The 15,884-nt window shown below is 38.2% G+C and overlaps 1 protein-coding gene across 1 annotated transcript in view; it reads right to left on the bottom strand.

The window, feature by feature from the left end:
- MYO3A (myosin IIIA) overlaps nt 1–15,884 on the bottom strand; it is a 97,859-nt gene that overhangs the window by 44,243 nt on the left and 37,732 nt on the right. Inside the window, exons 8-14 of the mRNA XM_090142985.1 lie at nt 15,436–15,501; nt 14,873–15,028; nt 4,083–4,182; nt 3,034–3,150; nt 1,862–1,966; nt 1,694–1,777; nt 38–240 (exon numbers count right to left, since the gene is read on the bottom strand). Of these exons, the coding sequence (XP_089999111.1) occupies nt 38–240; nt 1,694–1,777; nt 1,862–1,966; nt 3,034–3,150; nt 4,083–4,182; nt 14,873–15,028; nt 15,436–15,501 (831 nt within the window). The remainder of the gene's footprint in view (nt 1–37; nt 241–1,693; nt 1,778–1,861; nt 1,967–3,033; nt 3,151–4,082; nt 4,183–14,872; nt 15,029–15,435; nt 15,502–15,884) is intronic.

The raw sequence follows: 15,884 nt of genomic DNA, 5'->3' as shown, positions 1-15,884 counted from the left end.
AACCTCAAATGAGGTAAAAAATTACTTTTATACTTACACTGCCTGGTGGACAACTCTGGATTTTTCAAGGAGGTACTCTGAAATCTGAGCTCCTACTACAGTGCCACCACAAGTAAATTTCATTTCCAAATATTTTCCAAATCTGCTGGAGTTATCATTGATGATAGTGCCTGCATTTCCAAATGCTTCTACAAGGTTATTCACCTGGAGGATTTTCTCCTGTAGAGTCCTGTTATTAGCCTAGATATGAGAAAGACAGTGCTTAAAATTAGCAGTAATCATTCAAATACATTCCTTCTTAAGTGCTTCTTTCCTACGCCAGTTTGCACCATGTAGTGTGACTTCTGTGTACTTCAAAATGTTGCATTTGGATCTTTTTCTTTTTTTTTCCTGTATCAGTGAGTGAACCCCATGCAATACAACCCTTACACACAGACTTTGCTTCGTGAGCATTATCTCAATGGGGCTGCTTCAATGCTTGAAGCTGGACATAAGCTTCTGAACAGAAATGAACAAATGGGTGTGCTATCTGTTATTCATTCAGCCATTCATCTAATCTTGCTGCTTTGCTACAGTCAAAGAACAGATCAAACTGTTTCTGTAACAAGGTAAGGCACATCTCACACCTTGACTCATTAGTGTGCGTGAAAAGAGCACAGGTGTTGTGGCACAGACTAGCAATTACAGATTGTACCCACATGGGTATTGGACCCTGTCATCCTCATTTTCACTCCAATTGCAACTGCATGAATGAGATGAAAGCCAGCTCACACAAAAACAGCTGAGTACACTCCTTCATTTAAACATGTAGGCGTACCTTGTAGGAGTTTTTCATTGGAGTAAGGGATGTAAGATTTCAGAGGGAAAAATATTTCACCTTGTATGGACAAAAGCTATCTTTGAGTTTTTTTCAATCACACTGATCAGCTAATTTTCCTCATCAGATACACAGGTCCCTTCCTTCCCATGGATCTCAAAGAAACATGGCCCCGCAGATTCAAGAAGGCATCAAAATGCAATGGAATTAATAGAGTCCTTACATCTCAAATAGAGTGTGCCATTGCTCACATACATGTAGCCTTTGATACAACTGACTTTCACAAACTGACACATACTTGGCTGTCCACTATATAAGCGACTCATAATCGGAGTGGTCATTCCTACATAAAGCATATGGAAAGAAAGGCATGCATATACCATGAAGCATGTCACAATATAGCATTCTGCAGAATGAATGGCTGGCTGAAAGTGGAAATACACAATCCAGGGCTAATCAGTTTCTGTGGTCCGTTACTTGACATGGCTTGCCTGCTTTTACAATCCATGTTGCCATCTGTTTAAAGCTGCATTGCACCACACCAGTAGAACGGTTTGCTAGCATATCACTTGGGAAATGCAAAATCCCATTCTGCTAATTATGGTGGCTACTTCCTAGAATGAACACATCCAAGTGACAGCAAACTGGTTGTGGTGAGAGGCAAAAAGCTCTAAGATAATTTTATTTAACAGTTTCGGTTATATGAAGACATTCAACTAAACTGGCATAAGCTCTCACTTGAGGGGGTACTCATAGGAGTTCTTAGGAAAATGTTTACTGTCTTGGTCCTCTAACAGTGTCCTGCCCCTGATTCAGTCATTCAATTAGATCTCAGATACCAAAGCCGTACAGAAGCATTTCCCCACTGAATCATACCTTGCCCAGGACAGTGAGCTGCTGAACTAGAAGATGGGCACTTTGTGTCTTGCCAGCTCCACTTTCCCCAGAAATAACGATGCACTGCAGAGAACAAGACCGTAAGTCTGAGCTCATTACATATATCTCAGCCTAGTAACAGATATAAATCGATCACCTCATCTTTACCTGATCAGAGTTGTATGTCACCATGGACTGATAACCAATGTCAGCAACAGCAAAAATATGAGGAGGGTTGGCAGTCCGTTTGGCTCCAATATACAGTTTGGAATGCTAAGCATAAGAAAAATGAAAACATTATCTATGTCTCCTTAATGACTTTTTTTCACTTATCTTTCATTTTCAAATTAGTGTACATTGTCCTTCTGAGCAGTATTGCTGTTTCTGAGTGAACACTCACTATACTGTGGATCTGCATTTAGTACTATAAGAACTGCTAAAAAAGATAAAAAACAATTCTGTACGCTTTCAGCTTTATGCCATGAAACTTGAATTATTAGAATAAATATAATGTTGCGTTATTTATTTAATTTAAAATGAAATTACACTTTATATCCTCTTGCTTGTTCTGCATGATACTGATGTCTAAACTTCAGAAAAGTAACTGATAATTAACAATGGCAAATTATGTACGACCCAAAATTTGGTATCTGTTCCCTTTGTATAGTGAAAGGCCAAATTTACAAAAGTTAAAATTTTACTTAATAGCTTTGTGAACTGTCAGATCAATTAAACAAATATGGTTTCCACAGCTCTTCTGGGATGAAATGTCTCCACCTTCTACCTCCAACCATTTGGCAGAAGTTCTCCACAGGAAATGGAGGAGGAGGAATGCTCCCTCCTACCAAAAGGAATAACATTCAGGCAAATTAATGTATGCATCTGTACAAATACTACTTGTGAACTAACTGCTCATAGTAGTGGTGGTCTAGTCAACAAATCTCATGAATTTTTGTGCAATTTATCTCAACCCAGAATGAACACTGAAAGTCACTGAAAGAACAGTGACCTCAAAAATTCTTTTTCTATCTATTGATCAAAATAGGTGACTTGCTCAGATATAGCCATCTGCACTTAAGACATGATATAAGTCATCTGTAGATGTAAAGATACCTGAGAGGTTTTTATTTGTTTTTTTTAGTTTCTCATTTCTATGTTGAAATTCAACACAATAGGGATGTGTATCAATGTGAAATTAAAAGGACTACTGTACTGGTAATTCTTCTTTGTCAGAGTGAATTGAAATAAATCTCAAGAACAGTTTTATTTTATACTTATGAACAGTCATATTTTATTGGAAATAAGTGTCAGCAGAAAAGAATCAAACTAAATTTTCACACCTGTGAAGAATAAATGTCTACATTCCGAAATGGATTGACAGCTATGAGAATGTCCCCAACATACGTGTAGATCTGATCCTTGGCATAACTCTTCTGCAACTGCTCTGTCACTGTATTCTGATGGAGAAAAAAGAACACTGTCTCACAGGGAGAAAAAAATAATATAAGGAAAACAGACAGAATATGAATATAGTTACAATGAGTGAAGACGAGAGAAAAAGAAGGCTTTAATAGCCAGGAATACACATTATCTTGATCACAGATAAGTAATACTTTCAAATACCCTGGCATTCATAATCGCTTGTGTCTAAACTCCCTTTGAACAAGGTATACTTATCAATCCCCAAGTGGCTATAGAAAAATTAGTTAATAAGTAGTGCTTTAGTCTGTACCAGTTTATTTATGTACAGCCTGATAGAGGAAGAATGACTGTTTACAACCACTGATGGCCTCTATCACCTGAAGATAATGTGTGGTGGCCTGATTCTTCTTCCTGTTTTTGAACTTTAAGCTATAAACACAGCAGATTTCTCTCCATCTTTATGCATGCTTCCCAACCTCATAGTAGACTCACTTTTGATCTTTGACAAACCAATGGGGTTCCTGAGGCAGGCAGAGCCTCAGCTGACATAAACTGATCTCAATGTATCTCTGCACCAAAGAAAGTCAGTGAGAACCCAGCCTAGGAATAGTATGGTAAGCTAGTTTAGGACAACTCTGTATGTACAAGCAACAGGTGAGAATGTGCTTGTTCTTGGACTTGGATCAATTTTCAAGTTAATGCATAATTAAAAATCAGCTATTTAGCTGGAATAAAATCCAGTGATATACATCCAGTTAAACAAAGGGTACTACTATACTACTCAATTGGAGCTTTTATCTTCAGAAAGTGTTTTACCATACAGTTGGAACCATTCCAGAAAAATCTCATCTAAAATTGTTTGGCATAAAGTGAAATGCTATTGTACACTTACACAATTGAAGTGCATGACACTATGTTTTAATATCCAATTACATCTCAAAAAAAACATGAGAAAGAAAGTTCTTACCTCATCCAGTACCTCCAAGGTTGCTAAATCATCTACATCTTCTTGGTTTGAAACTAGTGACTTACTGTAGTTCCCTTTCTTTGTATGAATACGTTCAAATCTAGAAAACACAGAATAAATGTTCTTGATGTAAGGAAACAGTATATCTTGCATCTGTAATCACCTCAACAGCAATTCAGCCAAAATAGCACATATTTCCAATGTTCAGAATCCAAATACATGAATGTTTGAACAACAGAACAGGATTTATTTATTTTTTTTTTTTTTCAGTACTGACAGAGCATTCAGGATGGTAACACTTCTAGCTTAGTAATGATGGCTGAGCTGGTCAGACTGTTGAGCAAAGTGCTACAGAACCACTGGAGTATGTGAAATACATCCTAGTCCAGAAGAATTTTCTTGTACTTTAAAGGAAAAAAAAAGTATAAATTAGAAACAGATTTTAAAAGTTTAAATATTTTTTATTAGGATTAAATTTCAGTAAAGTTTATCTTAAAATGCATTGTGGTTTAACGCTGCAGTGGCTCAGCAACAAATTGTCATTTGCTCACTCCCTCACTTCCCAGTGAGATGGGGAAGAAAATCGAAGAAAAACAAACAAAGTAGAACTTGTGTGTTGAGACAAATCTATTTACTAAGATAGAAAAAAGGAAATTGATAACAATTATAATGTGTGTGTGTGTGTATAAAACAAGTGATGCACAAGGAATTGCTCATCACCCCCTACTGATGCCTAGCTTGCCCCTGAGCAACAGAAGAGCAATGAATGCCCAACCCCTCCAGAACTCCTTCCACAAGAAGTCAGATGGCATGGAATATCCCTTTGGCCAGTTTAAATCAGCAGTCCGAATTCTGTTCCATCTCAGTTTCTTAGCCCTTTGCTGTAAAAGGCCTTGGCTTTGCATAACTCTGCTTAGCAGCAACTATAAACATCAGTGTGTTAACATTGCTTTTGTCCTAAAACCAAAACATGGCATCATACTCTGAAGAAAAGAATTCCATCCCAGCCAAAACTAAGTCAAAATGAAATAATCTCTCTCTTTTAATCAAGGGAAAAAATGTTATGCAGTCTTACAGAAATTAGCAAAAAAATTCCTACCCCAAATTGGATTCACGTCTATCCAAGAAAAAAATGCATTGCTAAACACAGTGAAAACAGCGGAAAATGCACTTTACAATTTATATTAATTGGATTTTGTTTAGGATGTGGGGGAAAACTGGGGAAAGGGAAACTGGATAAGGAACAGCAGAGTTCACAAACCAAATCAAATCAAGCTCAGATGCACAATATGGCACAAACACAAAAGACTACTAAGTAAACTGAATCTCCTGATAAGACTGCATGCCCCTTGGTATTACTGAACAGACACTTTGGTAAACTGAGTCAGCAAAAAAACCCTAGTGTGAAACACAATCGTTTTTCATCTTGATTCCATACAAGATTAAGGAAATTCTGTAATTTTGACATTGAGACATATGGCGTGAGTAAAAGCAGACAGGATTTTTCTACTCAAACAAGGCCTTCAACATACAATGAAGTGTGGAGTGGAGAAAAAGGCAGCTACACTAATGTGGAAAGCTAGAATGAACAAAAGTAACACTGATGGAGCAAGCTAAGTATCTTCTGAGCTCACTCAATAAAATTTACTGCAGAGGTCATGGCCTGTACCCACTCCACAAACATCTCCTGCTTCCTGGGTACTGGCTCAGTGCAGGCAGGCTGGGTGCTGAGGGGGATGCAGAGGTACAGAGACGGGCAGGCACCCACTTGGCTTTATTTGTCACTTGCCAGCCTGAAAAGGCTCACAAAGGCAGGTGATGTTCTCCCAAACTGAATGCAATCATGCAGGCATGAGTGCACTTCATCCAGCACTTCTCTCTATTTCTCTCATCTCTAATGACGATTCTCTGAGAGTGACACAGTGTCTGTCCTCACCCAGGTGCCAGCAGCAGAGCAGCTTCTCCCTCCCTCAGGCATGAGCCAGTTACCACTAAAACTCTTCCACTGCCGTAAGCACAAAGGCAGGAGTTTCCTATTCACTACAGATGACTAATTTTGCAACTTTAATATCAAGGCACAAGCATGTAAGAATTCACTGTAGGAGCCAGTACAGCTTTGTGGTCTTTGTTCCAACAATGAATCCATAAACAGGCTGTAATTCTGCATGTGTTTAAGTATCCTGAAGCAGAGAAAACATGGAACACAAAGAAGCATTACCAAAAGGGAAAGGCCTGATATAAAGCATTTAGACACCCTCCAGAAAGGATCTTCTCCTTCCTTTGCAACACACTTGTGCTGCAAGAACTATCTTGGTAGCGCTGAATCCTTGCAACAACTCTGTGAGACAATTCTTGGACTGATACATCTCAGGCTACATTTAAAAGCCTGAGGTAATATAAAGACTTAAATTAACTCTTTAGCTTTGCAGGGTCTGCCACTGCTTGATTTTTCCATTTACCAGCTAAAGACATGGTTGCATTTGAAGCCAGAGGTGTAGGCAGAATCCTATCCCCTCAAGAGAAACCTCTCCCCTCCATAACCCATGCTTCTATTTACACCTCCATCCTTTTAACAGCTGCAGTAGAAAATTATGTTTGGGCAGTTGAAGGAATTTGTTCTTTGCTCCTGCACGAAGGTCGTTTTATGTCCAAAGAACACATCTAACATCAGTATGACTTTGAGAAAGACCTATCAACATGCACGTGAGGGAAAGATGTGGGAGCAGCAGTACTGCATCAAGCTGTACTAGTCTGTTATTTTTCACTGCCAAAGAATGATCCAATACAAGACATCTGCTAAGTTAGGTTTTCTGGTTAAATAGTTACACACTCAGTATGGGAAGATGTTACTGAGCCTCAGTAAGAGTGATATTTCCCAGATTTGTTTCAATGACCATTTTTAATGAAATGCAGGAAGTTAACAACAGCCCTGCAAAAAGGGAGGGAAATGTAGCTAGAGACTTTTTTCTTTTTTCTTTTTTTTCCTCTCTTTTAGGGAAACAATCTTTATTCATGCCAAGGAAGTTTAATTACATAAAATTGATTCTCTTGTAATCCTCTTCAGCTGACATTATGAGAACAGTAGTGCTTGTTAAAACAGATTACATTCTCCACTTCGGAGTGCAGCAGAGCAGATTTGCAGAACACAATATTTTTCTGCTTTGCTGTCAAAGGGCACAGACCCCTCAAGGGCAGTTCTAGTGCTTCGCTTACTAAACAGCAACCACTTTAGTGCTGTTGACATCTATGCTGAAATTTCATTACTATCATGCACGTAGACATTGTGAACCAAAATAACCAATTTTCTCTCTTCTTATCAGAAATCATTTGTTGGAGACATTAGATTTCACAGCCACACTCAGCAAGCAACTGAAGCAGCTAAAGGCCAGAAACATCAACCTACTACGGACCAGAAAATGAGTCAAGGCAGCATTGTTTCTGTGTCTTCTCCTTCACCTTCACCTTCACCCATCCTTGTCTTTCAAGATTCAGTTAAATCAAAGTGAGGGAACTGCAGCTTTTACTTCTTCACATTGTCAGAATATATTTAAAAGATTTCTGATAGTTCCAAAAATACACTGAAAAGGGAAGTGTGACTCATGATGCCCTGTTGAACTCTGCCAAATCCTCTACAGTTTTCTGTAACATGAAGGTAGAAACAGCTGTACACGTCCCAGCTGTTACAAATATCATTAAAAGTGACAAATAGAAAAGAAGCAACACAGAGAAATTTGTACAGGATCTGTCATTGATGGTGATCCTGTTTCTCTGAAGGTTGTACTGAGCAAAAAAAAAAAAAAAAAAAAAAAATTAATTTGTCTGCAACAGACATACACTTTAATAAAACTATAGCCTTATGTCTAAGAAAAATTTGTACCGGAATTCAGAAGAATGTACTGATAGGTTCTGGATGTATGTGCACAGTGTTTTGCAGACAAACCTGTGCTCCCTCTGTGTTGAAGTCACTGCACAGCACCAGCTCCACTCAAGGAGCTGCATCAAGCTTACGCAACTTTGCTGAGAGCATGGTGCTGCCAGGGCTTTTCATTCAGAGGTGGCCCACCTCCAGAAGTTGGGTCATGTGTTGCTTTCTACAACATTTGCCAAAGTTTGTGCTGGTTTACCATAGTCTGCAAATATGTAGATTACTGGCCCTTCATAATAGGCTCAAGAAAAGGCTGTATCCCTTACTCAGGGAAAATATGTGTTATTAGCTGAGCAAATAGGATATCTCTAAAAGTACTGTTTTGGATTGGTTCCTTATTGCCCTCATGAGTCTTGCCCATGCTCTACACGCAGAACCACACTGAGAAGACAAAGTGGAAGCTCCAAAAGTGAGCAATACCTGGTGGGTGAGGCATCTCACCTGCAGGAGGAATGAGAAGCAGACTGATGAGACTGTTGAAGAACATTATTCCCAGGCAGTCTTGAATGTAGGAGGAACAAATTTCTCCTGCTTTGCATCAGGAGTTAAACTAGTATTCATTTAAGAATCACTGCTGTCCTTTGTATTGTATGGAAGGAGACTTGAACTGCATTTCTATTCTGCTGTGGAGATGGGTACTACCCAGAAGCAAATGGAACAGGCCTCTGTAGCCAGAAACTCCTACTGCCTGAGAGGAGTTTGTAGCATAACTATGCTATATATTGCACCCTCAGGAACAGTGCAGTAATACACAGACCCTGCTGGTTCAACAAAGCCTATAACAAACTACAGGAGTGGAAGAAGTGGCTTGAAGTGGTCCAGAATTAGTCTACAAGTCAACAACCTCAGGTTTAATCCCTACTCTGTCACAGATTTCAGTCAGACACCTTGACCCAATCAGTACTGGACTTTGAGTGGGCTGTGTTACTCAGCTCCTCCTACTGCTTTCCTCAAGCTGGAGTGGTGATTTGCTCTCCACTGCAAGCTGCCCTCAGAGTTTAGCTTGCAGGGTTGTTATCAGCTGCTCCAACTGGCATGATGAGTCAGGGAAAGAGAGAGAGAAGCCCCAGGAAGTAAGTGACACAAGTCTGAGAAGTCACTCAGGGAAAGTCGTTGAAGGAAAGTATATGGTACTCTCTGCTCTCACTACTGGTGAATAAATTGACAACCCCCTTTGAGCATATCATATGTTGAACTTCTATGAACTCATCTCCCTGAAGTTCCAAAAGAGTTAAACAGACCAACTAGGTAGCACCTTGAATTGCAGTGCTATTCCTACATGGTTAGCTCAGCAGGACAAACGCTTAGCAGAGCAATTCAGCTCACGCAAAAGCCCTTGCTCTGAATCACTCTGCAATAGAAGGGTCTCTTTCCCACATTTATATATAGGACATATAAGTTTCCTAACCTGGGGAGCAGTGTTGGTTGCTGAAATCTAGGTGCACTGAATATCCCTCACATGCACTGCTCATTCTGGAATGAGTCATAATTCCCAGGAAATACACATTGTACTAATCACTGCACATTTCTGCAGAGATTATTGTAAAAGCAGTCAAGAATAAGACAGCCAAACAACTCAAGATGAAAGTATTGCAAGCCTGACAGTCAGGTGTAAATGCGACAGTTCTGAAGGCCATTTCAAAGACAGCTATTTCTGTTGCAAAGTAAAACTCTTCACAATGCAGGGCTTTTTCCCCTCATTCAGCCTAGTGAGAAGTGTATTTTTAGAACAGTTTTTAGGTATATGCTGCAGCACTCACTTCTAATCATTATTTTGATCAGTAATTATAAATTTTAATAGCTATAAGATGACAAACAAGAAAGTGTGACTGAGGGATTGGCTAAAATCAAGGGAAAACTTAAGGAGCACCTAAAGGTGATCAGGCTCAGATGAACTTACTGTTTCTCCATGATAGAACCTGTCTTACTTTCTGTGATGTGTTTTCTTCGCCAGGTGCTTGGAAAGGATACAATGCAGTTAACTAAAACCAGGTCTCTCTTTGCTGGGCTAGCAGCAATAATAATGAAAATTTCAAACAGCCTGGTGCAATGCCCTAATGCCTTGGTGGCTGATCAATGTTAGAAAATACTTCAGAAACAATAGGGGTAGAGGAAGTTGCTATAGGGTGGCTCCACCTTCAGTCTAGAGATCACAAACCCTTTCTGAGCAGACATGGTACAGAAATACTACACATTATGATCTGGCCTTCTGCAAAAATAAATTCACTGAGAACGCAACATAACGTGACGCCTTGTTTCTGAATTGTAACAACGACACATCTGGCAAGCAACAAAGCAATATCATAACCAGAACAGATTGCCACTGCAGAGGGCAGTAAGAGCCAAAGTACACCTCAGCATAATGGACAAAAACAGTGATTTGATATCAAGTGAAAACAAGAATAGTGGGCATAGGAAGACTCAGTGGCTGGACCTCAGCTATCAACTTTCAGGTACTTCCTCTTCTGAAATATATATTTTTTTATTAATAAAGTATAATTTGAACAGGAAAATAAACATATCAAGAAAACAATTGGATTCCTTAATTTCAAGTCCACATTACCGAATTTCTTCAGTTTACACAGTGAACTCATACAACACACAGGAGGATTTCATCCCTCAGCATAAGGAAAGGTTCTTTAATACCTTAAACTACTGCCTCCCAGTGACAGCCAGCTGGAGATTTGAAGGGAGCCTTGGAGTTATGAACTGAACAGCTGGAGATCAGGAGGGAGCTTTACAAGTGAAGCTGTTGAAACAGGTGAAAGTTTGGAAATTCCACAATAGGGCCTTAACACATAAGTGTAAAAACAGTTCCAGGACAGAATAATAAAGAAAGCTAGGTGATTTTAAGATGAAACGCTTCAGTTGACCAGTCATGCCACAGCCTATATCATGACCAAACCCAATTTACATAGCATCATAAAATTATTAAGGTTGCAAAAGGCCATTAAGTTCATCAAGTCCAACTGTCAACCCATCAGCACCTACTAAACCACGTTCCTCAATACTACATCTACATGTTTTTTGAACACCTCCAGGGATGGTGACTCCACCACCTCCCTGGGCAGCCTTTTCCAATGTTTAGCCATTCTTTCTGAGAATAATTTTTTCCTGATATCCAGCCTGAACCTGCTCTGCTGAAGCCATTACCTCTCATCCTCTTGCTTATTACTGAGGACTGAGTGCCGCCTCAACACAACCTTCTTTCACACAGAGAGCTGTAGAGAGCAATAAGGCCTCACCAGAGCCTCCTCTTCTCCAGACTAAGCATTCCCAGTTCCCTCAGCCACTCCTTTAAATACCTGTGTTCCAGATCCTTCACCAGCTTCACTGCCTTACATGGCAGTTCTGTAAAGATTCTGCTGACACCATTTGCTCTGGCAAACTGAAGGTCAGAAGATATATCTGATTTGTATTTAAAGATTTTTTAAAAAAGTAAAATAACCCAATTAAAATATTTTTGTATAATCTTTTTCCTGTTTAACAGAAGGAAAAAATGTCATTCTATATCGAGATCCTTTATATTCCTGAAATTCTATTTTTTTCTAAAGTGAAATGATGCATATACTACAATTGCAGCTTTTCTTGCTTACACAGAGGTAACAATAGATAATATAACAAGTATTCTTACTGTCCTTAGGAGATGGCTTATCTTTTCTATATGAAGACTGCTCCAAAAGTTATGGCTCTTATTTTATTATGTTGGCCCATGATATCAGAGTTGGATACTGGTGGTATGGTAGTAGAGGTTGAACCTTCCTGCCAACATTCCATGGCATTTTTTTTATCGTGTGACAGATAGCAGCAGAGGGTCAGTCTGACAAAATGGTGTCTGACATGAAAGTGCATATGAAGCAAAGGTGTGGAACTGAATTCCTCCATGAGGAAAAACTGCACCCATTGGCACTCATTGATGCTTTCTGAATATTTATGGAGACCAAACAGTGGATGTGAGCGCAGCAAGGCAGTGGGTGGTGCATTTCAGCAGTGGTAACAGTGACATGAAAGACAAGCCACACTCCGGATGGTCATGCACAGCTATCACATCATGAAATGAAGTGTCTTGATCAGCTCATTCACATGGATCAACAGACTACAACTAGGGAACTGTGTACGAAGCTGAATACCAGCTTCAGTGCATCAGAAATGATAGTGGCAACACTGGAGTATCACAAAGTTTGTGCCAGGTGGGTCCCATGAATGAACACACAAGAACAGAAAGAACACCATATGAAAGTTTGTCAGGACCTATTAAACCAATACAAGACTGAAGGTGACAGTTTCCTGGATTGCACCATTACCACTGATGAGATTTGGTATCACCATTATGTGCCAGAATCAAAACAGCAGTCCATGAAGTGGCAACGTGTGAACTCACTATTAAAGAAAAGTTTAAGATGCAGCCCACAGCAGTTAAAGTGATGTGCACTGTCTTTTGGGATCAGAAAAGGGTGATCTTTCTGGGTGTCTTGGAACCTGGACCAACTCTGACTGCTACACTGCAATGCTGACTAAGCTGAAGACTCAAACTTCCACAGTCATACCAGAGAAGACAACCTTTCTTCTTCAAGACAATAATGCCAGCTCAAAATGAGTTTAGAGGCTGTGAAGCACAATGCCAATCTCAACTGAACTTTAATATTTCACCCACTGCATAGTCTGGATTTGGTGCACTCTTATTTTCTATTTGTTTGGGCTGATGAAAGATGGACTGTGTGGGCAACATTTTCCTTGTAATGATACTGTCATAGCAGCTGTGAAACAGTACTTGCCTCTGCTGGTGCAGATTTTTACCAGTGTGGCATGCAGGCTCATGTTCAATACTAGCAAAAATGGACAGCTTACAGTTATGTTGAAAAATAGTGTTTTGTAGATGTGAATTTTCCCTGTTAAATAGTGTTATTGTGCTCTTTGGATCTGTTGTAGTTTACACAGAAATAAATAAGACAACATTACTTTTGGAGTGAAGTACATACATCCACTGCTACAAATAACAATCTTCCAGCAAATGTAATCAATAAACATACTTAAGTTGAAGTCATATGTACAGTGACAGTAAAATGTGGCTTTTACTTCTAGACTTTCATACTATGTTCAGTGATTCCAGGTATGAAGAGATTTAGTTAAATCAATGTAAGTGAGATTTAAATTAGTATCAACCTATTTATTAGCATTGTAAACTGCTAAAATTAAAACATATTCAGGTAATAAATTTTTATTACTTTCAAAAGGAAAATTCTATCTTACTTGGGGAAAATTTCTGCAGAAATTGCATCTGATCAATTGCAAAGGCTAGGTAACTTCATCACATAGTAATACATTCCTTTAAAATCTGGTTCATATGAAGAGCAATCAGTTAAAAAAAACACAATATCACTGGACATAGAGAGTGTTAATAGTTTCCTCTTCCTGTGCCATCTCGTAGCTCTATGCACAAGCAAATTGAGCCTTTTTTAAATGTTTGCATTCTATGGGAAAAGAAAGCTCATGTCATTTGCATTATAAAGCAATTACATTAAAAAAAAAATGAAGAATGAAGAATTTTGAAAAACAGGAGGACTTGCCAGAAAACATGTAAGTTATATGAAATTGAGAAAACACAATATGTAACTGACTTAGAAGCCTTATTTTCAAAAATGATTTAGGCATTGAGAGGACCGCTGTCACAAGTTTTATCAAGTTATAAATTCATATTTTTTAGAGATTTTTATTTGTTTTAACACAATTGTCCAGTGTTTTATATTTTTGTTATTATTTTTAAGTCTGGAGTATTGTCCAAATGCTCAGCGCTAACATCTAAGGAGCTTATTTCAATTCCAGAGTCTTTCTGGATTAAGTCAATTCTAAGTAAGTGCCATACAGAGCACATGAATTCAATGTAAGTAAATCTTAAATTTAGCCATGTGCATAGGTTTTCATAGAAATGCCAGGAAAGAGAAACTGCTACTCATTCTACATCCAATTCCAGAGAATCCAAGAAAACTTGAAAATAAAAAATTATTTAGAAATATTCTTATTATCCATAAATAACAGTTTTTATCTGAAAATTCTCCAGGATCAGAACTGAAGACTGCTATATATGTTGGTACTATAAATATGTGCAAAAGTAAATGTGGCACAGTTTAATAAGTGTTTTCCAAGTAGTTCAAAATGTCTTTCACATTTTATGTTCCATTTAAAAAATGCCTATCATCCTTTATCTTGATGCACAGGAGACACTGCACAAGTAATACATCAATACTAATCTACTACATTCCACAACTGACACATTACTTCAGTGTAGTGGATTTTTTTTTCTTTTTAATAAATTGTGTATTGAACCAAATCATTTTCAGTTGTTTTAAATAAAAGCCATCAAGTGCTACATGTTTTATGCAAAACCAATACTTTAAAATACTAATGGAAGAAAAAAGGATCTTTTGATAAGACATAAGCTATTTTACAAAATATTTTTAATTTTGCGAAGTCTGATGCTATTACTGTTTTCAGTCAGTAGCATCCAGTTCTTGCAGAAACCTGATCAGTTATCTCTAGCATCTTCAGTCAGTAATAACCATGGAAATGTAAGTGAATTACAAACACTCATCTCACCTCATTTTTAGTATTCTGAAAGCTAGGATCCTAATCAGCATCTAGAATCAGAGAAAAAGGGGAGGCGCTTCTAAAGATTGTCTCATCTCATGTGAAACACAATGCCCTCCACTTTTGATTGGTTTTATAGGAGGGAGACAAAGATTAAACACTGTATTTTTCAGTCAGCTAAAGTTATGAGAGGTGAATCCTTTTCTGAGCACCAGCCATTCAGAAACAGCGCAAGTATAAAGAAACTGCCACAACTGGTCTACTTTTTAGCTATTTTTACCTTGCCTTTTCAGTGACTCCCATTTGTTGATGAACATCAATAAATTCCATAAGTTGTCTTTGTAGCACGTTTTCCTTTCCTTCAATCTGCTTAATAAAATCATGCTGCAAAAGGCTAGATACTGTTGGGCGCTTCTCATAGTCTTTAGTTAAGCACCTGTGCTGGCAGAAAAAGCATATGATCATTCAGGGGTCATTGTTAAATTTTGACATGCCTGCCTGTAGTTGACTCATACTGTCATAATAAATACATCTATCTTAATCACAACACTTCAATACTGAAAACTCTAAGATTTCACAAAATTGATGAGGTCTAGAAGTTAAATCATTGATTTTTGAAACTTGAAATCATTTGTTTGCAAATGCTTAATGTAAAAAACAAGTTCCTTACTCATCTACAGTCAAGGGACTCCACCCAAAACACTTCTCATTTTTACAATTGAAGGAAGCAGAACAGAAAGCTTTTTACTAACAACATATTTCCATGGAGAATACAATGATATTTTACACATGACATTTATATACGTTCCATATTCGGTTACAGTGGTCTCAGTTGTTACTCACTTGTTAATGAAGTCATTGAATTCAGATGACCACAGTTCAGGCTGCTGTAGTGTTGGAGGAGGATTCCTGCAAAGGTCAGTGACAATAAGTTAATAAGCTACTCAGCTGCCAAAAACGATGTGTGAAGGCAGGCTGAGTAATGAGTTTTAGAAGGCCACTGAAAAAAGATATTGATTTCCACTGGTAAAAGGAGTATGGGTAGAGGATACAATGCCTCAGTGGCTCTTCTACATTACATAACTAACAAGGAGAAATAGCATGGAGAGGATCTACCGACCGTAGCTAAGAATTACTGTATTTTTTTCAATCAAATCAATAAACATAAATGAAACTAACAATTCATTAATCACTATTCACTTGTAATAGGAAGTCTGTCTTTTCAAGCCTGAAACTATATAGTGTAAGACATTTTTAAAAAGAAATTCTATGTAAAGGTTTTCCAGAAGGAC

Source organism: Phasianus colchicus, chromosome 6, assembly GCF_987193195.1.
Source record: "Phasianus colchicus chromosome 6, bPhaCol1.hap1.1, whole genome shotgun sequence".
NCBI classification, from domain to species: Eukaryota; Metazoa; Chordata; class Aves; order Galliformes; family Phasianidae; genus Phasianus; species Phasianus colchicus.
This window is presented reverse-complemented; position numbering and strand designations above follow the sequence as displayed.